At 46.7% G+C, this 22,782-nt stretch overlaps 3 protein-coding genes and 1 long non-coding RNA gene across 4 annotated transcripts in view; 3 read left to right on the top strand and 1 right to left on the bottom strand.

The window, feature by feature from the left end:
* The window catches only part of LIN9 (lin-9 DREAM MuvB core complex component), a 36,714-nt gene extending 31,823 nt beyond the window's left edge, over nt 1-4,891 (top strand). The window contains exons 11-14 of the mRNA XM_065679761.1: nt 1,359-1,484; nt 1,837-2,019; nt 2,129-2,226; nt 3,479-4,891. Coding sequence (XP_065535833.1) covers nt 1,359-1,484; nt 1,837-2,019; nt 2,129-2,226; nt 3,479-3,584 — 513 coding nt within the window. The 3' untranslated portion in view covers nt 3,585-4,891. The remainder of the gene's footprint in view (nt 1-1,358; nt 1,485-1,836; nt 2,020-2,128; nt 2,227-3,478) is intronic.
* A 2,271-nt stretch (nt 4,892-7,162) lies between these two features.
* Nucleotides 7,163-8,049, bottom strand: MIXL1 (Mix paired-like homeobox). The gene is made up of 2 exons (XM_065679764.1): nt 7,755-8,049; nt 7,163-7,677 (listed from the first exon to the last, which is right to left on the bottom strand). Exons 1-2 carry the CDS (start codon nt 8,040-8,042, stop codon nt 7,252-7,254), a joined length of 714 nt encoding a protein of 237 aa, XP_065535836.1. The 5' UTR covers nt 8,043-8,049; the 3' UTR covers nt 7,163-7,251.
* Nucleotides 7,659-9,915, top strand: LOC136014773 (uncharacterized). The gene is made up of 3 exons (XR_010612865.1): nt 7,659-7,805; nt 9,417-9,502; nt 9,605-9,915. It is a non-coding gene; the product is annotated as an uncharacterized LOC136014773 (long non-coding RNA).
* A 7,014-nt stretch (nt 9,916-16,929) lies between these two features.
* ACBD3 (acyl-CoA binding domain containing 3) overlaps nt 16,930-22,782 on the top strand; it is a 36,008-nt gene continuing 30,155 nt past the window's right edge. The window contains exon 1 of the mRNA XM_065679763.1: nt 16,930-17,118. Coding sequence (XP_065535835.1) covers nt 17,103-17,118 — 16 coding nt within the window. The 5' untranslated portion in view covers nt 16,930-17,102. The remainder of the gene's footprint in view (nt 17,119-22,782) is intronic.

Consider the following 22,782-nt stretch of genomic DNA (forward strand, 5'->3'; position numbering starts at 1 on the left):
GATTTATTGTGGCAAGATTTCCCTCTTTGTCCCTTCAGTGATCATGTGCACATGTGCCTTTTTATTCTGCTTCCTACTGCCCCATCCCTAGATCTCTGTAATTTTCTTCTTTTGTGCTGTGATGCTGCTCTTCAAAATCTTGTTATCACTTCAGGTGCTACATTATTTTTTCCTGTGCATAAAATGTTTGTCTTTTAATTTTGCATATTAATAATAGATACAAAAAAGAAGCAAGACTAAAACATACCATTGCAACCTATAACTCTAACTGAAAACTTACCAACTTTTCATAAAAAATTAAAACCTTTTTGTTTTTATTGAGATACTAATACTTTTGCATAGATAAGGAAATTCACAGGAATGACAGCAGCCTTCCTCTGACAAGAATCCAGATATTGTGTCACTCAGCTGTTAAGCCACAAATTAACTGTATTGTTGTTTTCCTTGATATTCCAAAAAATGGAAAGAACGAAAAAGCAACAGGGAAGAAGGGGATCTAGAAATAAATATCAAATCCAATCTATTTGAGCTCAGTTGTAGCCTGCATAAGGACTTTGAGATACTTTGGAAATTCTTCCCTTGCACTGTTTCCTTTGTAAACCAGCAATCATAAAGCAACCTCCGTTGCTATTCAAGACTGTCCTGATAAAAATAGAGGACATGATACCTTCCTATTGGGCCGTATTCTTAGCCTGTCTTCTAATCCTCTTTGTCACTTGGAAATCCCATCTACGTTTGTGCCACTGAGTATCTCCTTTAAATCTCTTGTTTCTCCTTTAAAATGTATTTCCTTTGAACAAAAATCTTTTTCTGGCACCCATCCACTTGAACATCAATAACATATGTGAACATGAATAAAATAGTATCCTTTGAGTTCATTCAGGTAGAGTTTCATTGTCAGACTTTGATAATAATTCATACAATTGTGATTTGATAATTGTTAGCTTAACAGCACTGTTTGGTTTAGAACAATGCTTTTGTGGAGGCATTTTTTTAATGACTGATCCAATACAGAAATAAATGGAACTGACCAAAATCGGAACTGAATGTAGTCTGTTATTATCAGGCAGTAAAAGTAAATACACATGAGGCAGTGGATGCCTTCAGAGGAACTATTAATACATACAACTGCACATTTTCCACTTATTTTTTTTTAAATGAGAGCTTATTAATAGTAAAGCATCTTGACATCACTGCACTAGTCTTGGTTGCAGGCTATAAGAGAGTTTCCATGTACATAATACAGTAAACACCTTTCTGATAGCCATTTGGATAAACAAACAGAAATATACTCCTGTATCAAAAGATACAAACATACAGTATTGCATTAACTTTAATAGGCTTTGTCTTTTCCACAGAAATCCTATTCTATGCCAATAGGCATTGAGTTTCAGAGGAGATACGCAACTATTGTTCTAGATCTAGAACAATTGAACAAAGACTTAAATAAAGTTTTGCATAAAGTCCAACAGTATTGTTATGAGGTAAGATTTTGCTGGAATCTGTATGTATTTGTTGCATTTGCTTAACCTAAGTACCAAAAAAAGTCAGAATTTCCTGGGAATAAAGTGTAGATAAGGGTCACTTTGAAATTAAACTAGCAGTAGCTGTATTGGATTCCTTCTTTCTCTCTGTCTCTGCCTTTGTCTCTGTTTTACCAGAATGTACTTTTGCTGATGCCAGTGGCCAGTTTTCAAATGCATACTTACACATAAAGAAAAAAAAAATGTGTACTATTCACCTGTGAACCCTCTCTTAAATCATTTGTCATTTCACAAATACATCAAATGCAAAGGAGATCTTTACTCTTAATTTCTCTTTGTTATATCTGTGCAGCTTGCTCCTGACCAAGGCCTCCAGCCTGCCGACCAGCCAACAGATCTGAGGCGCAGGTGTGAAGAGGAGGCTCAGGAGATAGTCAGGCAAGCAAATTCCTCAACAACAGGACAGCTTTGTGTTGAGAGTGAAAACTTAACTGATCTTATCTCTAGACTTACAGCAATATTACTGCAAATTAAGGTAAAATGTTTGCAAAAAATAGTTTCTCCCATAAATTACGTAGTATTAAAGCTCTGACAGCTTCTTTGTGCCGAACTATGAGAACACTTTTTGTTTTCTTCTCCTACAGTGTCTAGCAGAAGGAGGTGATCTGAATTCCTTTGAATTTAAATCACTAACAGATTCATTAAATGACATTAAGAATTCAATAGACTACTCAAATATCAGGTATTACTTTTTAATATTTAATACTTAATTACACATTTTATGCCAGCAAGACATTCTTACTGTATTTTAGAGGTGAACATTGATTATAATTAAGATCTTTAATCTGGTAGCTTATAGGAATTGTCCCATTTAATAGAGGGTTTCTTAAAGGGAGTGTGAAATTAGCAGTTTTCTGTTTGAACCTATCGGTGAATTAACCTGAGTAGAAAAAAAAAGGGCAGAATTGATGCTGCAACAACTAGACTTTCTTGTTCTTCAGTCACTTGTGACAACTAATAAGTTATTTTGGAACACTTTCAGACTTTGAAATCCCACTAATAAGTTCTTTAAACCACAGAACAGTATAATTTCAGTATTCCTTTTGCATTGTTACTCAACCTCTTATCTGTAAATACCAAAAGCTGGCATATGAGACAATTACAGCTTCTGACCAGCTTCCATTAGCAGTATTCTAAACCAAGAAACAGATGAACAGCCATATTGTGCCAGATCAAAGGCCCATCTACTCTAGATGGGCCATTTTTCAACAGTTGTCACAAGCAGGTGCCTGAGGAAGCACTGTAAAAATAGCAAGAATGTGGTGATACTTGTCTGGAGCACACTGCAGCCTCCAGCAGGAGTGACCAGGATTTTATATGTATAATTATAACACTTCTAAATTACATAATTTGGAAAATTAAATGCTAAGTATTTCCTTATGCTCTCCATACTCATATTGCTGCATAGTAATGGGAGGCTGCACACATGAATTACTGGGTTTGGTTTCGTTTGCAAAAGATAGTAGGATGGCCTTTTGGTTTAAGAATAATTCCTGAGAAATGCTGTTTTCTAGCATTTTTCAGTAGTAAAAACAAAGCTTCTCTATAATCAACACTGTGAATTGCACATTGGGAAGGATTCAGCCAAAGGTTGAGCTACACTGTGAAGGTGATGATGTTTCCATTTCATTGTACTTATTTTGGGCGTTTTAGCATCTCTGCCTAATAGTTTTATTTAAACAACTCTGGCCATGTTAAAGTCATCTTCTAAGTACCCAAGTCAGTAACTCTGCTGACTCCATGCAGCTGTTTGTACAAACACTGTTTTTGCACATATCTCTATCAGGTTGCATTAGTTTGTACTACTCTAATTCACCTGAATTTTTGTATTGGGTATGTTCATACCTTGACTTTCACTGTGAAAATACTCAGATACAACTCTTAAATATGGGGTTTAACACTTTCTTTTCCTCCTTCTTCTTTTCTTCCTGTAGTTGTTTTCAGAATAACGTTGAGATCCATGTTGCACATATTCAGAGTGGTCTGAGCCAGATGGGAAATCTACATGCTTTTGCAGCTAATAACACCAACAGAGACTGAACATTTTCCTTCAAGTGTACAGCAAGTAGTTCTGGAAAATCCTCTTCCTTTATATAGGCTTCACCAAATATCCTAACTGCCAGAAGGGAAACAAAACACCTCTCACAAAGGACCCTTTAAAATATATTCTATCTGCTTCTTAAGAAAACCAGCATTACTGGCCAGCATTACATTAGATTTATCTGTTTGTTATTCACATACAGTAGTTTTGCTAACTGGTAATCTCTTAGTAACTGCATTTATTAGAATAAACTTGAGGACATACTTTCTTATAATTTGAACTTAAATTCAAATTAAATTGAATTTAAGGTTTTAAAAGTTCAGATGAATTCTGCACACCTCTTGCTGTTGACTCTCCTGGTATGTTAGACCTGGCGAAGAGGAAATGGCTCACATTAGTAGCCACATGGCAGGTCTTTGTTACGTAAAGCTACACACTTCTGTGTAAGTATGAGAGGTGCTATTTCAGCCTTTGGGTAATGTGGGTACAACACAGGCTGTGTTCCCCATCTAAAGAAGCAGCAACAGGATACAGAACAGACAGCAAAGAGAAGCTGTAAACTTGAGGATGCTGGGCAGGTCTATCGATCAGTCAGTGACTTGTTGGAACTTCTAATTTATCGTAACTTATAGAAGGAGTCTGATGAAGGAATGTAAAAAATGTAACAGATAACTATCCAGGAAGAGATTGGTGATGGCTTTTTACCCTTCACAGGGAGCAAAGTAAGTGCTTTAGCTGGTATTTTCTATGAATGACTGGTTAAGCATACTGTTTTTCCAAATTTTTGTTTGTTTTGCACAATTTTCACATGAAATGACTGGTTATCCACCAACACCCACCAGATACAGAAATACAAAGACTTCTATAATGGAAGATAACCAGTGAAGTAAACTGCAAACATAAGAAGTGACAACCTGCCTACAGAGTACCTTTTGGAATGTTAATCTTGTAAAAAGTGTGTATTGGTTTGTTTAAATAGTCTTGTAAAGCTTCTGTGTAATGGTTTCCAGATACAGATTTTCAGAGATAGCTGTAGAGATGGTTTTTTGATTCTTTTAGATGCCTCATTAAATGAGGTCTTTTATATGTTAATGTATAAAGAATATGTAAACAGGATTATTTTCAATTTTAAAATTTTGTATAGTTTAAAGATGCTTCTGTATTCTGTGTTGGTATTGTGCCACTGCAAAACTTTAGTGCAGAGTTTCTATTTAGCTAAACTTGTTCTGTTAATTAAGAGAAATGCATAAATCTTTTATTCTCAATGCAATTTGTAACTCTGAATAAATTGACCTATGAGAGTTGATATATTTCACAAAAATGCACACTTTTTTGCAGATGGTCTCTGGTCATTTTTTTTAAGAGAAATTAACTTTAATTGCTGAGAATGAAATGTTATGAGGACAAGGTGAGTAGCTGTGTTTAAAGGTATTTAGGAACTTTGCAAGGGATATTGCAAAATAACACTAAACACTAATTTTGCCAAGTTACCTGTGGAAATTTACCTCTCGTAACACAACAGAACACTGGTGCTCCCTGCAATTGCTTTTGTTGTTATGTTACCCATCATTCTGCGGTGTTACCTTCTGGTAAAGAAGGCAGGCAGGTCACCTCCCACCGCCCTTTTTATGTGCACAGAGAAAGGTGCCAGGGCCTAACTTCAGGCACATAAGTTTAGTATCCTGCGAGTTTGGGGAGTGATGCTGCTGGGAACCTGCTTTTCATGACAAGCTTATTTCCTAACTGGATACAGAATACATTGTAATGACCACCACACTCCAATTGTAATCCTGATCCTGTAGGTATGACAGATTTTACATGTGGATTCTTAAATGAATCCATGAACTCCAGCATGTTTTGTGGTGGTGTGGGGTGTTTTTAATCACTGCAGGGCAGTATCATAGAATGGTCAGGGTTGGAAAGGACCTTAATATCATCTAGTTCCAACAAACAGGAGGAAGGTAATTTGTGATAAGCATATCCATGTACCATGTACTTTCACAAGTTGTTTGGCCAGCTCATTCATGCCTCTTCAAGAGGCTGCGTTTCTCCTTGCTTACTGGCATGTTGGTCAGAGCTAGTGCTGAGTTTTGATCAAATACACTTAACAGATATGACTGTTTCTGCTGAATGTGGCCTAAGCATAGTAGGGATCTCAAGAACTCACTGCAACTACTGTAGTGCAGTTCAAGCTTGCAGAAGCAGAACAGGTTAGTTTGCTTTCTTAGTAACTTGAATTTACCCTGTGCCCCCTAGAAATGATTCTCTCATTTTCTGTCTCCTCCTGTGCATGCTTCTCAACCCCTACAAAAGAGCTCCTTAGGCACCCAAGCCTGCTTTGTGGCAGCTGAACTTGATTTGTTTGGTGGGTTTTACTTCATGTTTTAAGGGCAGCTCTGTTTTTGGAGGGAGAACATTAATCAGCAATCCTGCAATGGTACTTACCCTTTGAAGCCTGCAGTTCAACCATGGCTCAGTGCCCCAGATGTCGCAAGCCCAGGTACGTTATGGGGTGACACTGAGGGATTCTGTGCACTGGTAACCTTATTCTGTGGGGCAGGATTCTCAATGCAGGGCATTCCTGCCACCAGTGCACAGGTCGTGTGTTCTTTGCTTCAAAACCTCATGGCATTCAAGTGCTCATCTGTAACTGGAGTCTTACAACTTGCTGTGAAGTACTGCTTTGTAGGGAGGCAGAATTGGCCTTACCCTCAAAATAAATACATAGTAATACAGCCTTCCTAAATAAACTGCCTGAATTACTGGACAGGCTTCTGTTACTGCTGATTTTGGTGCTCTCAGTGCAGACGTCCAGCCCCCTACTGATCACAGCAACAGTGTCCTTATGTGTGGTCCCCAGTATTCTAATTCAGAGCTAAAGAATCTTTACAGTGTTGACAAAATATTCCTACTTTCTGTCATTTAACATTACCCTTGGCTTAAGTGGCAGAAGTGAGGCTTTTGTCTCAGCAAGACAACAATTTGAGGGTTTGCGTATGACTGAAGCCATAAATTCACATTCTCGTTCAGGGATGGGGCTGGTTGTCTAGAGCAGATCTGAAGCAAATACCAACACAGTTTAAGGCACTGTTTGTAACCTGTCCCGCAGGCACCTTCAGGTCTCTTACACGCGGACTCCAGACATGGCTCTCCAGGACCTGGGAAGAGAACCTGCAGCTGGTGTACCTAACAGCCTCTGTTCCCTGCCCGACGTTGACCAAGGTAAGAAGCCCTCTCCCTACCCCAGGTACACACACGGGCTTACACAGAGAGCAAAAATGTAAACCTTTATTACTGGGGTTTTTTCCCCTCAGTCAAAATATCCCTGTAGCCCATCCCACTCTTAAGCCCAGCTCCCACCCCCAAAACACAGTGGATTCGGTTAGCTTGTTTGACTAAAGATAAAACAGAAATACAAAACATGCTGGCGGAAATCTTTAAATAGAGTGTCAAAGGATGCCCTCAGCTGACGGCCCGGACCCGTATCTCTTCAATAAATAGGTGAAATCAGTTACCGCTGGATAAAGTGCACAGTCGCAGGGCAGGGGTGAGGTAGCGCGGTGGGTGCCCGCTCCCCGCCCGAGCAGCGCACCCCAGGACGGGGTCTGGCGAGGGAGAGCTTCGGCTCAAGCCCGGGGGTGTAGCTTCCACCCCCGACCCGGGCGCTCAGAGAGCTCGGAAGGCTCCGAGCGCGTTCTCCTCCCACTCCGAGCCCGACTCCGAGTAGCCGCTGGTGTCCTCTGCGTCCGACACGGGCGAGTACTGCCCGCAGAAGGCGCGGCCCGGCGGGTAGGGCCCGGCCGCCGGCGACCCCGCGAAGGAGGCGGCCTCGGCCCCGCCGGGCTGGAAACCGTCGAAGCCGGGGCCGGGCGGGAAGGCGGCGGCCGGCGGCCACTCGTAGGGGGCCGCTGCCTCCTCCTTGAGCGGGGCCGCGCCGGGCAGCGCGCAGCGGGGCCGCTCCGGGCCGCGCAGGGCGGCGAAGCGCCGCGGCCTCGGGAAGCCCGGCGGCGGCTCGGCGGCAGCGGCGCCGGGGCCAGGCCGGGGCGGGCCCCGCTGGCGGCGGGACTTGGCGCGCCGGTTCTGGAACCAGACCTGGGGAGAGAGCGGCGCGGTGAAGGCGGGCGGGCAGGGGCGGCCCCGGGCGGCGCGGCGCGGCCGGCGCCCCTCACCTGGATGCGGGACTCGGGGATCTGCGTGGCGTCGGCCAGCTTCTCCCGCAGGTAGATGTCGGGGTACATGGTGTCCTGGAACACCAGCTCCAGCGTCTCCAGCTGCGCCGCCGTGAAGCTGGTCCGCTTCCGACGCTGCGAGGCCGCCGGCGAACCCTCTGACGGCTCCGCCGGGGGAAGCGCCCTCAGGGCGGGCGACGCCGGGCCGGGCCCGCCGCCCCCCGGCCACCTGCCTGCGGGGAAGGTGGGCGGCTCGGCCGGGGGCTCCCCGAAGCGCAGCGCGGCCATGGCTGCGGGCCAGGAGGGGCTCGGGCTGCCCCGCCGCCTTTATAGCCGGGGAGGGGGGCTCCGCAGGGGCGGGGGTTCCGAGCGGGGCGGCACGGCCCCGGGAGGGGAAGGGGGGCGCGGGGGCCGGGGCACCCCGCCGAGGGCTTGCTGGTGGGGTGCCCGCTTGGGGTGGCACCCGTGGGTGATGGCCCCCGGCGCCCTGCGCGAAACGCTGGCACAGAGCAGGGTCTGCGTCCACCCCGTGAGCGGACCAGCGTGGTGTGTGCTGGAGGTTCGAAGCCTGGGTTATCCCTAACACAACACCTGGGTCTATGGGGTTACGGTGTTTGCCGCCGGAGCGGAGGTGGGTGTTCGACGGCAGCTCTCTGCTTTGGCGAGGGAGGGCTCCTGCTCCCGCATAGTGTGAGACTCGGAGTAAACAAAGGTTATCTCCTCCCGCGGCCGTTCTGTTTGCGGCGCTTGGCTGCGAGCTGCGCGGCCTCCTGCCGTGCCTGCTGCGAAAACATCTCTTTAAGACGCGAGTTAAAACGCACCTGGGCAGCCCCAGCGGCTCAGACGGCGCACACGCGGGCGCTGGTGGCATCCCCTTGCCAACGTCTGCATGCTCCCTCTCGCACAGCCCTGGCGCTTCCGCGATAACCGTTTCCCAGCTGGAGAGGTACATACGTTCCAATGGGATGTGTCTGACAGTGAGCAACGTGCCTTAAAAACGGTTTGCTCCCGTTTTCCTTACAGGAATTGTGTGAAAAGTGACTTTATACCGAAGAATGGTGTTCTGATCATTAAAAGCCGTTTTTAATAATTCCCAATGTGCCTTTCCGCGTTTACATGTGCAGCAGGCTGTGTGCTTTCATTAATGAAGTTTCTGAGTCGTTTGTTTCCAAACAAACCTGTGGAATGCAGATGATGGTCAGAAATATGAGACTTGTGCGGGGTTCTCAACAGTGTAACGAGAGGGCACAAGTGAGTGGTGATGCAGAAAAGCATGGACCGCAGCATTTTAGGGTTTAATAAAAGACTTGGGGAGGGTTGAGTTGCTCTGCAGATTCTGTGCAGATTTAGAAGATGCCACGGGTGGTACCAAAGGGGAATTACTCCATATTACATTTATTTGATGAGTGGTTTGCTCTTTTTTATGTATCTTTTGCTGAAAAACATAAACAGACTTTTCTTCCCTGTCTAACGCAGAATAGAGGTGACATCCTTTAGGTTTTGGGGGGATTTAATCCTGCTTTGAATTACGCCCTTACAGGGATGTTGACTTTATTGTCTAGGGTTTGGTGAAGATGGATTAAGTAGCTAGACAGAGCCCAGCCTTCTCAAGGAAATGTGAGTTTTTCACACAAGTACCTGTGTTGTTTTTCTTCTGAGCAGCAGCAGCAGCAGCCCAAGCTCAAGTAGCTGCTGGCACCACAGGCCCCCCGCTGATCACCCCATCCTGCTGCTTTCCCTTTAGCCAGGTGGGTTGCTAAGCTGTCTCTGAGTTCGCATGGTGTGATCAGAGAACTAATCCAAGTTAAATCAACTGTACAGTAACAGCAGGATTCTCTCTTTTTCTCCAGACCTGGGATTCCCTGCCATGGGTCACCATGTGGATGGCTGTACAAGCAAGCAGGCACTGCCAGGCAGAGCAGGAGGGAAATAATGGGATCCCATCTGGGGGTGCTTCTGGGATGCCACTGCCTGGCTCTGATGCTGAGCTAGAACAGAACAAAACAGAGACAGGCTGTTCCAGGAGCATTGTGGTTTTCAGTGTCAGACTTCCCATTAAGACAACTACTTTATCAATGTATGTTGAATCCATACTGAGGAAAGAGTGAGTACTGGGAGCTAATAGACCTATTCCCAACTCATAAATCTGGAAATGGGCTGACTCTTTGATCTCTGACTGCTGTGACATCCTTTGGGCCAAAAGCCGCCTCAGTTCCCTGGCAGTTTAGGTTATCAGGGGTGTTCCAATAGCTGTCTTGTAACAGCAGCTAACATGCTTCCCCTGATGAGGAAATGAATGGAGATGTTTCCTAGGCCTGAAAGCTGTCATTAAGAGACACAGGTCAACAATTACAGACCATAAAGAAACCCCCAAAAAGTCCACTTTACAGTTACAGTGTAAGAAAAATGACTTGTACATACTAAACTTTGCTGCAGTAGATCTTGTATAGGAGTGCAGTTTGACCACCAGTACTGTGCTTCAGAATAGAAAGGCGGTATTCTGCAGCTCTATAGAACAAGCTGGGTAAACCTGTGCTACTGTGACTGAATTGTGTGTCCAGAATGCTCTGTGCCCTTAGTGGAGCCCAGAATTGCACACACAGCTTCCAGCATGTGGGGTTCACTCTCTTGTCACTGAATTACCCATCTGCAGACAATTGCACTCTCGAGCAGATGTTCCAGCTGTTCACTCGTGAGCAGTGGAGGCAGCAGTAGGTAGGCCTGGCTGTGCTGCCTGGCTGCATGTCTCTGGTGCTGACCTCTGTTTGCTTCCACTCCCTCTGCCTCAGTTTCCTTTTCTGGGCTGGCTGTTTAACACCAGCGTGTTGATCTACCTTGGTGGTGAGTCATCTTCCACATACCAGCAGTACAGGCAATTCTGGAGTAAGACCAGAGCCCAGGAACTGTGTTTTCCCTTTCCTGTTGCTCAAAGCATCGCACACCGATTTCTTCTGTGGGATCCTGGTGGCCACCCTTCTGTATTGGCTTGATTTGAAAGGGATCTAAGATCAAAGAAAGACAAAGGGGGATACTGCTCTAATTGTAAAGGAGTGTGCTGTTAGGTGGAGATCAGAGTAGGATGCTTTTGGCTCTTCCTACGCAAGCAGGACAACCTGAAAGACAGCTCTTTGCTTTCTTCTGCCAGTTCTCTCCCCTCCCAACGTTGGCACACCTCTCCACAGCTCCCACAGAATGTCATCCCACCGATGTGCTAAAAGCAATGCCTGAGAGGTGCTGCTGCCTGCCTCCTGCACAAGGGAAAAGCACGGTGTATGGAGTTTCTTTTCCTCCACAAGAAGTTTTGCATCCTGCTGCGCCTCTTGTAGTCTGACAAGGAGGTTTCCAATGCCTTGTAGGTGCTAGCATCTGCGTGGAGTTATACCTAGGTTAGGGCTGGAAGCATTTAGGAAGACATTCAGACTTCTGTCCCTTCCTGTTCTGCACACTTGCTTTTATTTGTGTCCTGCCTAGGCATAAAGGAAGATTTTACTTCTTCCCTCAAAACACAGAAGCTATGACATAAGTCCAGAAGTGGTGTTAAAATTCAGATGGCTAAAATTGTGATAGCTCTCTCTACGGGGAAGAGCAGACTGTGTATAAATTGGAGATTATAACCTCCTTTGGAGTAATGTAATCACATTAATCTTCACCATATTTGTCAAGAGAGATGCTCCTTATGCTTTTGTCCATGCTGGGAGAGCCTCTGTGCTGAGGTACCTGTGCTGAGGGGACTCTCACAATATGAAATGTGCCTGTACCTGCATGGTTTTAAGCTTCAGGTGGAGATCATGCTATCATGTGCCATCCCTGGCCAGGCTGGATGTGGTTCTGGGCAATCTGATCTGGTTGAAGATGTCCCAGGTCATTGCAGAGGTTGAATTAGATGATCTTTGAAGGTCGCTTCCAACCCAAACTAAACTATGATTCTGTGTCACAGCTGCCAGCAAGGATAGAGAAAGGCTCTGAGACACTGAGGTTCTGGAGAAGGGGAGATGGGCCCTGTGCAGTTTTCTGCCCTTCTGGCTTTCCAGCCTTTTGCATATCGAGCTGGGGGAGGTGCTCAGGCTGTTGAGGCCACAAAGTCATCTTCTAAACGTGCAGATTGAGATCCTGCCATATGTGACTCAGGGAGCTGAGGCTTGGGGAGCATCCCAGAACGCACGGCGGGAGTAGGCGGCAGTGTGACATTCAGTCGTGTCTTTGCTGCCAAAACAAACGCACCCTTTTCGATAGCTAACACACACCAGCACTTCTGCTGCTCAGCCCTCGAGGGGGTGAGACACGATGTGGGTTTGCCTTGCCATGCCATGGTTTGTAACCACTACTACAGCCTGTGCTGTGTTCAGACTCCTCTGACTTGCCATGTCACTTTGGTCCTTCTAGGACCCTGCATGGAGACGGCACTTGCACAGTGTCATTTCATTCCAAGAAAGCTTGCTTTCTTTTCGAAGGCTGTCTTTAATGTGAATTCTTTGGTGTCTAAACCCAAGATTGAAGCTTTTAATAGTGCAAATTTAGCGCTTTCTTGTCGCCTCGCAAAGACTTGGTATCTTGGAGATCTCTATTTCTACATGCGTTTTAATTGAAACCATCCACCCAGTTCAAAGATTATATTCGGAGCCTGACCAGAAAAGGAACAGTGCTCACACAAACCTGATTTTGGTAACTTAGAGAAAGTTCAAGAAAAAACAAACTCACCTTTTTGCTGTTAAGACTGAGCTTAAGTTTAAGCTGTATGAAACAGTGAATCCTATAGAACTATCTTGCAACTAAAATTAGTCTTAGACCAGACACATTTTTATGGTTGCACACATTTGCTGGCATGGAAATGCCGTATAATTTCCAGCTTTTCTGGCAGGGACCTGATAGCAAAAATCATTAATGCACGCTAGGCTTAGGTTCTGAGGGTTTTTCATTCTGCCTAAAAGGAAATCTTTAGATGAGTGCTTAATTTCCCTCCAATTGCTTCCAGTCACTGTGACAAAGCTCTTTACAGCCTCCAAATGCTTTTAGAGGTTTATCAGGTCTTCCCAATCTATGCATACCAAGATCTATATATATTGAGGCACAGACAGGCTTTTAGGTAGAGTTCTGAGGTCTCGTGGTGATGTCATGTTTTTCATTTTCAGTTGTCACTTCATAGTGCTTGTGTTTCTAGCCCTCGTGGCTATAACAAGGCAGAGCTTCAGAAGGTGGGTTGCCTGTAGTCCTCGCTTCAGCATAGTTAACAGATGTCTTGGGGCCTGTTCTTGAGAGACCCGAGCTGCCTTGTCCGTCTTGGATGTTCAGCTGCGTCCTCGAATGTTCCTCCTCACCAGAGCCCTGGCAGGGTGCTGACGAAGTCCTCACTGTCTCACCCTGCACAGCACCCTCTGCTCCTAGGGAAGTCCTTGAGCATATCCCACCCCCCCAGCCCCCCTAAGACAGGGACCAGCACTGTGTCGAGAAGAGGGGGTTTGCCTTCGTGGTTAGCCCAGGAAGCTTATTTGATGTAGAGGGCTCCTTCTGCCTTCTGAAGAGTGACCTGTGACCAAGCAGCTGGACTGAACCACTGTCAGGGCTTTTGTACCTCCAGGTAAGAGCTATGTGATGGAGCCCATGGCATTGAGAGCCAGGATGATGTCAGAGCCTGGTGACATCAAACCCCACCACAGGACGCTGCTCATGCAGCCAGTGCCACCAGGTATTTCAGATCACAAAGGGCCAATCTTGCCCAACAGCTCCATGCACAGATCTTCCATGGTGTTAAAATAAATGTGATGTGGCAAGCGGTTCTGTTCTCTGTGAGAACAGAAATTTCCACCTCATGGGTCGTGTACATAAAAGGCTGTCTTCCTGGGCTAGGATCTGATTGCATCTATAGATGCATGATCTGTTTTCCTTTGAAAATGAAACTGCTGTCTCTCTTTGTTTTTGTCAACAAGGAATTAATAGTATCTTGTGACTTTAGCCGTGCGCTTAGGAGGGGGATGTGACTTGGTGGTGTAAGCCATTTCCTGAGAGGTGTGAGACGTGACTTCAAGACCTGGTGGTGCCATTCGTGTATTCTGCTCGGAGGAGTTGATAAGAGCTTCAGACACACAGAAAGCCTTGAAGGAAGCAGCTGTGGGGGAGGCGTAAGGACCTAACAAATGCATATGAAAAGATCAAGGGGCTGCATATGCTACATCCCAACAGGAACAGATCTGGGGCGAGATGCCCGGGTTCAGAGAGGACCCAGAGGTAGCAAAGGGGCAAGAGCAGATCTGTCTGGTAGCTGGCTCCCTACCTTTGGAGGGAGTGGAAGATCAAGGATTTGGGAGTGGGAGGGAGATAAGAGCAAATGGTGGGGTAGGAGGAGGGAAAGGAAAGGGTGATAGGGAGAAAGCTACATGGAGAAAGGAGAGGCTGATTGAAAGGGCAGGTTTGAATTCAGACACACTTAAACTCCAGCCTGCCTTTGAGCGTTGAGATGCCCTGACAGTGGCAGGGTGCATGTACCTGATTTGCTGTTGCCCCTGCAGTGAGTAAGCAGTCCCGCTAACAGTGCTGTGTCAGCAAGCCCTAGGCTTAAACTGTTCCTTCATGCAATGCTCCTCTGTGCCCTCTCTGATTTTATAGCATGTGGTACTGTGAGAGAGCCTAAAGCTTCTACCTAATAGAGCTCATCACATTGCTTAGCTTATTGACATGCTCTCAACGAGGTCATACCCCATTCTTAGAGATACTTTCCTTAATGAAGAACTTTATAACAACTGCTGATGCAGACGGTTGTATATATAACATTACTAGGTTATGTGAATGCCCAGTATTGTTTAATTGATTTGCTGCACATGCAAAGGCAAAAACTCTTTTAACGACAGATAACAAAAACCCAAACCCAAAACCTAACAAAGAAGATAAGGAAGAGCTAAGGAAAAAGACAGGGCCCTGTTTACCTCCTTTTCTTACAGCACCTACATAGAGAGGTGGCTTTCCAGGGTGCAGCCAGAATACGCACACGCAGCAGGGGTGACAGGGGAGACCACATCCTCTCTTAACAGCACTGAATAACAGAAAGAAGAGCTCCAAACAGTCCCCTCTTTCCCTTTTTCAGGCTCCTTGGCACTAGCAAGAAGTGCCAAAGCATTGTCTTGTACCTTTTCTTGGCAGGCTCAAACCCCTATCATCATCCCCTGCGCATGGTGAGGTCTTCTTTCTACCTTGACTTGGCAAGTGACAGTCACGAGATTCTCTGTTTCTGTCTTGAAGTGTTTGGTATCTGAGTGTGTGAGCTGCGGAAATGAACAGGTTTTTATGAGAATTTAATTTTGTTGTTCTTGTTGTTGGGGTTTCTTTTTTGGGGGGGGAATGTTGCTAAAGCTTGTGTCTCATGGTTATTGAGAAAAGGATCCAAACGTGAAGCAAGTTTTGCTCTGATGGTTCAAACCCGGAAGGCAATACATAGAATACATAGACCCAGTAAGGTGAGATGCCTGTTACAATAGGAATACATATCCACTGTTTTTCTCTACCACTGGCTGCTCTGGTGCTATTAAACCCCACAAGTTTTCCCTCCCTGAGTGCCATGGACTGGAGATTTCTTCAGCTGACTTCCCTGTGCCAAGGGCAGTGCTCTGGCTTCAGTTTTATCATTCATTCTAAATGTTTCCCATCGTTTCTAGTTAGTTTTGGAGGCAGAGGACTGCTGGGCTCCCATGTGCAACAAGGCCGTTGTGGTTTGCTCTCGCATTCTTTTCTGGGGTGTTTCATTCCCAAGATATTCAGGCCTCTGTACAGTTTGGGAAGATTTTCGGCTTTAACGTGTAGATGAAGGTGGGAAGTTCCACCTGAGCTGGGGATTTGCAGTTGAGCAGTAAATCAGCAGTTCGGGGTGGTGGTAGCAGGGGAGTGCAGCGGTTACTATGCCATTTGATGAAATAACACTTCCAATTGACTCATACTTCCTTGCTATTTAAAATCACACTGAAGAAAAGAGTAAGAAAGGGAAAACCACGCAACGAGCCCAGTAGGCATTATTTCTGTGTGCTATCCTGATTCTTGTAAGCCCACGGCACAGTTTTCTGGTGTCTGACTCACACAGAAGCATAGAAAAGTACCTCCACCTTCCTCCCCCACTATCCCATCCTCCTGCCTCAACCATCCCAGATAAGCCATCCCATCCCATCCCACACGTTGCCTCACTCCTCCCCACAAATGCACTCTCTAGGCCGCGTCCCTGCCTCCCCTGTGATTCAAGCTCAGCTCCTCTGCTTTTAGTTCTGGCAGGGCTATTTTCCTATTTGACTTTGGCCCTGTTTGTCAAGGGCGCAGCCTTGTCACCTCCTCAGTCTAATCCTCTCCTTTGTTGACTAAAGGTCTTCCTCTCTTTCCTTTTTATTGATACTTTTATCTCTTTCTCCATTATCTTTTAGTCCCCGTGATTCTTTCCCCTTCTCTTTTGCATTTGACCAGGCTTGTCTTAACACATGCTATGGGGGGGATTTAAGACTTTTCTTCTAGGCAGCTTTTCTTCCATGCCCCCTTGGAAGTTTCTCTGGGCCACTGGACACATGCCAAAGAGCAAATACATTTATTACTCCAGATGAGACAAGTGCAATCCCAGATCGAGAGTGACTCCAGGAGGCAGTGATCTCTACTGCCATTTTAGCCATGGCCCGTATCTTTACGATCCTCCTTTGCTGCCGTATCTTCACACTTGGTAGGCTGCCTTAGGGTCTTGGAGGTAAGATATAAAGGAGTGATAAGAGTTTGCTGCAAGGCTGAGTGGTCAAAAAAGGGTGCAGCAGTGTTGTAATGTAGGTTTCTATTTGCAGTTCCACCGCTGCTGTTGTCTTTTGTCCCCACCCTCGGGCTCACTGACAATGCCTGGAGCATTGGCTGTAGGCAAAGTCTTTATGCCAGTGGCTGGAAGCTGTGAAACTGGGCACAATACCAGTGTCAACCATAGCATCACCTGGGTGGTTTGTACCTTGTGTGTCTTGGTCAGTGCCAGCACAGCAGCACTCGTCGTTGTCTAGCATCTCAGAAAGGCTGTATTGCTCGCAGATCTTGCCAGGACAGAAGAAGTCAGGGTCTGCAAAGGGCTGAAGTGAGGAGATAAGGAGTTTCCTTTGATTAATATCTCTTGTTTGAACTGTCCTTTGTGTTTTGTGTTTCTTACCAGATAAGGTAGCAGGAGTGCTGGCATGTACAGAGCAGTGCAGAAGCAGGGACCTGCTGACAGTGAAAATCCTGACAGACTGAAGGCTGATCCTCCCTGCACGCAGACCTTGGGTTTGCATCTCTTCAGACAAATGGCGATCTTCCCGCTGGCTGCACAGAGCAGGCTCCTGCTTCAGGGACCAGGATGATTTCTGCCTGTGAGACATGAAGAACCACACAGGTACCCACACAGCAAACCCCTGTATGTTGTGCTCTTCCCTCATCCAAACAAAGTCTCCAGACCTCCTTCATCTCAAAGGTGGTCTTTGCATTTCAGCTTTCCACAGCAGCATGTTGCTACTAACAGGGTATAGCCGAGCCTGGGCTGTCCAAACGTACACATCAAGTACCACTGTAACTTGCCTTGTTACTGAAGGCAAGTGCATGGCACGCTGGCAGACACACAGGGTTGTTCCTAGAAGATCCTTGTCCCAGAGCAGAATCGGTGCCAGCTTCCTGCTCTCCAGGCCATTAACTAACCTTACAGCACTGCAGCTTCACCAGATTCCTTTGGCTGACCAAAGTGGAGAGGCTGGTTTCAGGTGAGAGTTTTACTTAGGACCATGTAAAATGCCTGTGCACAAAGAGCTGCAGCAGACCGGGTCACTGCAGGGCTGCCTGATTGCTTTTCCCTATCCACACTTCCCAGGATCACTCCTCAGCTTCCTGCCACTGTTTTCAGCAGATGCAGACACCATGAACCACATCGCGTGGTAGGAATGATCTGCTTTTTCTTCACAACAAAAGGAGAGCCACTCCTGTCTATGTCTGTGGGTCTGGGTTGCTGCTTTTCTCCATGTAGGCACAGAGAAGTCATGCATCATCAAAGAAGGTGCTCTCTGGAGCACTTGCAGAATAACCATAGTTTGGATAATTGCCATTGTTTTTCTGGGTGATGTTTGGACCATTTAGGAATCGACCACTGAGCATGGAATGAGTAGGAAGGGGAAAGCTCAGTATACCTTAGCTAGCAGCACCTCAGATAGGCGCAGCAGAAATGTACCTGCTTTGGCTGGCACTTCTTTAGTGAGGATGTGCCTCCGTTAGACCTATTTCTTGATGGACAAAATACTCCTAGTGTGGCTGTTGCTATACAGCAAAGTGTTATTTTGCACCTCCTTCCTGAAGGAAACAAGCAGTGCTTGTTAAAACAGAGATTTTTCTGTTAGAACTGTGTTTTATTACAGCGCAGGAGGGCAGAGGGCAGCACTGGTAACATTGTGGGGATGCTGCAGGGCACCGCTCTCACTTGCCCTGCGGGGAGTAAATGGGCTACATGTGCCTTGATGAGGAGAAGGTATGACACTCTCCGCTGGTCCCTTTGTGTAGTGCCACTTGGGAGCACAGCATAAAGAGGGCAGCAACAACCTTGGGGTGAGGCTGGGGAGGGCTTGTGTGGTTGCTGGTGTCACGTGTTGGAGAAGTTCATGTGACATTTTGGAAGGGGGAAGGCAGTGCTGATCATTCCTGGCCGCTGCGCTTGGATACGTGCTGATGCACTTGGCTGTGAGGATGGGGCGTTTTCCAGCATAGAGGAGGCTTGTGTGCATGTGGTTTTAAGGTCAGATTGTGCCATCACACCCTTGAGCCAGTAAACACGTTGTGAGAGGGGCTGTGCCAGTAACTCTTGCCTGTGACGTTTTTGGCACGCCATCTAACTAGTGCCTGCGGAAGGCTCTCAGACTGCGGTGATGCTCCATCTCCTCCCATGTTGCAGAAGGTAGGCTACATATCCCTAGCTTGGCCTTTTAAATGGACTTCTTGCCAGGATGGTGGGTCCTTGCAAGATGAAACAGCAGACCAGGGAAAGAGAAACACATGGACATTTCCCCATGAGGTCTTTTAGGATCTTAGGGGAAGCCATAGCTGAAAACCAAACACTGTTCCATCACAGACTCAGAGGGGAGGTGCAGTGCATGTGAAGCTGTGAAAGGTACTGCAGGAAGCCCAGGCCATTCCCATGGAGTATGCCCGATAACAAAGTAGTATAGATATTGAGACACACGCAAGCACAGGGTGGATTTAGAAGCTCTGGGGTCTAGAGCTCATACGATCAGCGCTGGTGAAACCTCTGCACTAAACCTTCATTTGGCAATGTTTCAGCCTCCCTTATTTTATTGTTCCCTAGTTTGCATGTCTTGTACCACATGAGCAGTCCCCTGAGCAGCACCCTTGAAAGAAATTGAGCCAAAAGTGTCTTCTGAATATCCCATGTGGAAGGGAACCAGTTACATACAGCAGTCAAAGCGGCTGCTCCTGTCCTTATCACATCTGTTGTCAGCCAACAGATGTGATGATGGAAAGAAAAAAGGGAGCCTGGAAGGAACTCAGGCAACAATTTGGATACTTTAGGGGAAAATACTGGATTAGTAGTTGTGATTTCCACTTCACAGGCTGGTATCTTTGCTATCTGGGCAGAAATGCCAGGCAGGTATAGGGAAGAAGCACATTGTGTATCTCATCCTGTATCTCTCTAGCAGGCGGGGGAAGTATGTGGTTTTTTACATGCTATAGTAGCTCAGGTGAGTTCATGGAGCATTGCAGTGTGGAGGGCCATGCTAGCCCAAACTCCTTCCTTAGTCCCTAATCCCCTCTTGTTAGCTACAGAGATTGCAGTGTATAGGCAGGAGTTGCTCCCAACTGGTGTGGTGAGTCCCCATCTTCAGGTTTATGCGACTTGTTCCCAAACTATTCTCCCTCGTGCTACTGCAGAAGGTCCTCAGGGCAGTGGTGTGCTATGCTGCGAGCATTTAAAGCAATGCAGAGGTTTTATTTGGGAGGTCTGTGCTGCAGGTGTCATCCTCGGGGACCATTATCCTTAATACCCCCGAGTTCTGGATAAGGTTCCCCCCCAAACTCATTATTTTCTTAACAGTGAGTATGGTGCAAAGCACTCTCCTGGAAGCGCTGCAAGCTGCTGGTCTGGTCTAGGAAGGGGTTTGGGGGTGTGATGCTCCTCACCAATGGATTTCACCATGCAGCTGCTTTTACACAGGTTCCAGCAGCATCACAGTGGCACTGGTGGTAGCAGTGTAGAAGCACTTGGTCTCTTTTGGTCTGGACGGTCATCTGTGAGGGACTAAGCCCTACAAACTCGCTAGGACCATCACCACTGACCTGGGCCAGGTTTGAATGCTGGGTCCTGAGATGAGAGGTTTCACACTGTCATACTCTGTTCTCTCTTTCTTTCAAATCAGTCTTTCAAAACCATTTCTAATGGACACAGCATGACCAGCAGGTTGAAGGAGGTGATCCTGCCCCTCTACTCTGCTCTTGTGAGACCTCACCTGGAGCATTGTGTGCAGTTCTGGTGTCCTCAACATAAAAAGGACATGGAACTGTTGGAACAAGTCCAGAGGAGGGCCACGAGGATGATCAGGGGACTGGAGCACCTCCCGTATGAAGACAGGCTGAGGAAGTTGGGGCTGTTCAGCCTGGAGAAGAGAAGGCTGCGTGGGGACCTCATAGCAGCCTTCCAGTACCTGAAGGGGGCCTATAGGGATGCTGGGGAGGGACTCTTCGTCAGGGACTGTAGTGACAGGACAAGGGGTAACGGGTTAAAACTTAAACAGGGAAAGTTTAGATTGGATATAAGGAGGAAATTCTTTCCTGTTAGGGTGGTGAGGCACTGGAATGGGTTGCCCAGGGAAGTTGTGAGTGCTCCATCCCTGGCAGTGTTCAAGGCCAGGTGGGGTGAAGCCTTGGGTGGGATGGTTTAGTGTGAGGTGTCCCTGCCCATGGCAGGGGGGTTGGAACTGGATGATCTTGAGGTCCTTTCCAACCCTAACTATTCTATGATTCTGTGACACAGAAAAAGAAGGAAACACATCCCCAGGCTTTTACCTCCGTGCTGGCATTGCACTGCTTCCTGTGACCCCATCTCCTCCCAGCAATGCATGGCTTTAAGGTTGCATAGGCTGGGTGGAATATATTTTAGAGTGAGACTCTATTTAGCCATGATGTCAACTGCAGCCAACTATAAAAAGCTCAGTAATGCTCTTTGGAAGTGTAGCAGCTGCTGCTCTGCACAGTCTCTGGTGTATTACCAGTCTGCCCCATTTCATGTGCGCACAACCAAAATAAAACATTATAGCAATCATCTTATTATATAGTTCAAGGAATTTGGGACATGAAGTCCCCCGAGACCAAGAGGAATTCAAGGTGAAACAAACTGGGTGATTTTACACAGTTTGTTACTGGAAAGGTATTTTTATCTGGCTTTGCAATGTGGTCTGACTTTCACTTAGCACTTGACTGTGCTATCAGCAACCCCTACATAGTGACAACAGGGCAGCAGGCCTCTCCTTTGGGCATTTCCACTGGTTGTTATTCACTTACAGTTACAATCTAAGCTCTTGCATGGGGCAAATCCAGCTAAGTATTATCCATCATTTGAAACCTGGTTTTGTCCTTAACTGGTTGTGGCCACATATATTTGAAAACACACTAAGCAGGCCAGAATTTCCCATAACAGCAGGACTATTTAAGAGAACATGATTTATGAATCTAGAATGAATAGAGAGAGGTTTCACTGTGAGGATAGTGAAACACAGGAATAGGTTGAAGGAGACACTGGAGCAGAACCAGAGAAGCTGTGGCTGCCCCATCCCTGGCAGTGTTCAAGGCCAGGTTGGATGGGGCTTGGAACAACCTGGTCTAGTAAAAGGTGTCCCTGCCTGTGGCAGGGGGTTGGAACTGGATGAGCTTCCAACCCAAACCATTCTGGGATTCTATTAAGTGAATGACAGTGGAACTTCATGTAGCAATGTGAGTCTCACGAGCGCCAAGTTTGCTGTAGTGGTTGCCTGAAGTCCCACTGGGCTGAGCCCTGACTTGGTGGGGTCTATAGTGGGGACCAGCCAGGCTGAGGAACAGCACCCTCCTGCCTCACAGAGCCTGAGTGCCAGGTCCCTCCTGCATCCTGGACAAGACTACACGGTGCAAAGTGGCTGCAGTGCTGCAGGCAGGTTGGGTTTGGTTTTGTAGTGCAGACAGAGCCTTTGTAGTGTGGGTGAAGAACAGCCTGTTCCTAAGTGATGTTTAGACTCCCCTGACACGGGTCTGAAGCAGCGGTGAGCTCACCAGTCTGCAAGGAAATGGTCGGCTGCCAGCATGGCTGTTACCAAAGGTGACGGGACAGTTGGGCAATGTGAGGAATGATCTGGCATCAGGCAAAGCCGCTGGGATGGAAACACATCCCGCATGGGATGGGCTCGGCCGTGACTCTGGGCACTAGCACGCACACACTGTACGGTTGTATAAATAAAGTGATGCTGAAGAAGGGTGACTTGTGTCAACAGACAGAGATTAATTTAACATGCTACAGCGTGTAGCACTGTGCTCTCAGGTACGAGCTGGCACATTTTTTGCGTCCAGCCATGTGTACGTAATGGTATCACAGGGGGAGCTGAGTTGCTGCGGGATTTAAGGTTGTGGATTTTTAATGGCACGTAGGAAACGGAGTACTAGAAACCCTTGGGCATTCAGTAACTTCCCAGCCAGAGCCTTTATTTGTCCTCTAAAAGTCTGCAGATTATTGAAGATTTTACTACATCCCTTGATAACCAAGAGCTCAGTTCTTTAGATGTTGAGCAGCCTCCATTCTAAACAGGGACAGCTGAGACTTCTTGCAAAGCTTTTGTCTACATTTGCCTGAGGCTTTGCAACAGCTAAGTGGCTTCCACACTTCTAGAAGTAAGACTGGTAAATCATTGGCCATGAGCCCATTTGTTCAAAGAAGAAAAGAAAACAGTGCTGCGGTCCTACACGGGTGACAACATGAAGCTGCCTGTCTCATACAACAGCCATAGAAACCTCAGCCTCCTGGTGTTCCGACTCCGTGGCT

This window comes from Lathamus discolor, chromosome 5 (assembly GCF_037157495.1).
Source record: "Lathamus discolor isolate bLatDis1 chromosome 5, bLatDis1.hap1, whole genome shotgun sequence".
Classification (NCBI taxonomy): domain Eukaryota; kingdom Metazoa; phylum Chordata; class Aves; order Psittaciformes; family Psittacidae; genus Lathamus; species Lathamus discolor.

Coding starts and splice junctions, on each gene's coding strand:
- MIXL1 (XM_065679764.1), bottom strand. CDS start 8,042: ATGGCCGCGCTGCGCTTCGGGGAGCCCCCGGCCGAGCCGCCCACCTTC. Junction 7,678..7,754: donor TCCCCGAGTCCCGCATCCAG/GTGAGGGGCGCC, acceptor CTCTCTCCCCAG/GTCTGGTTCCAGAACCGGCG.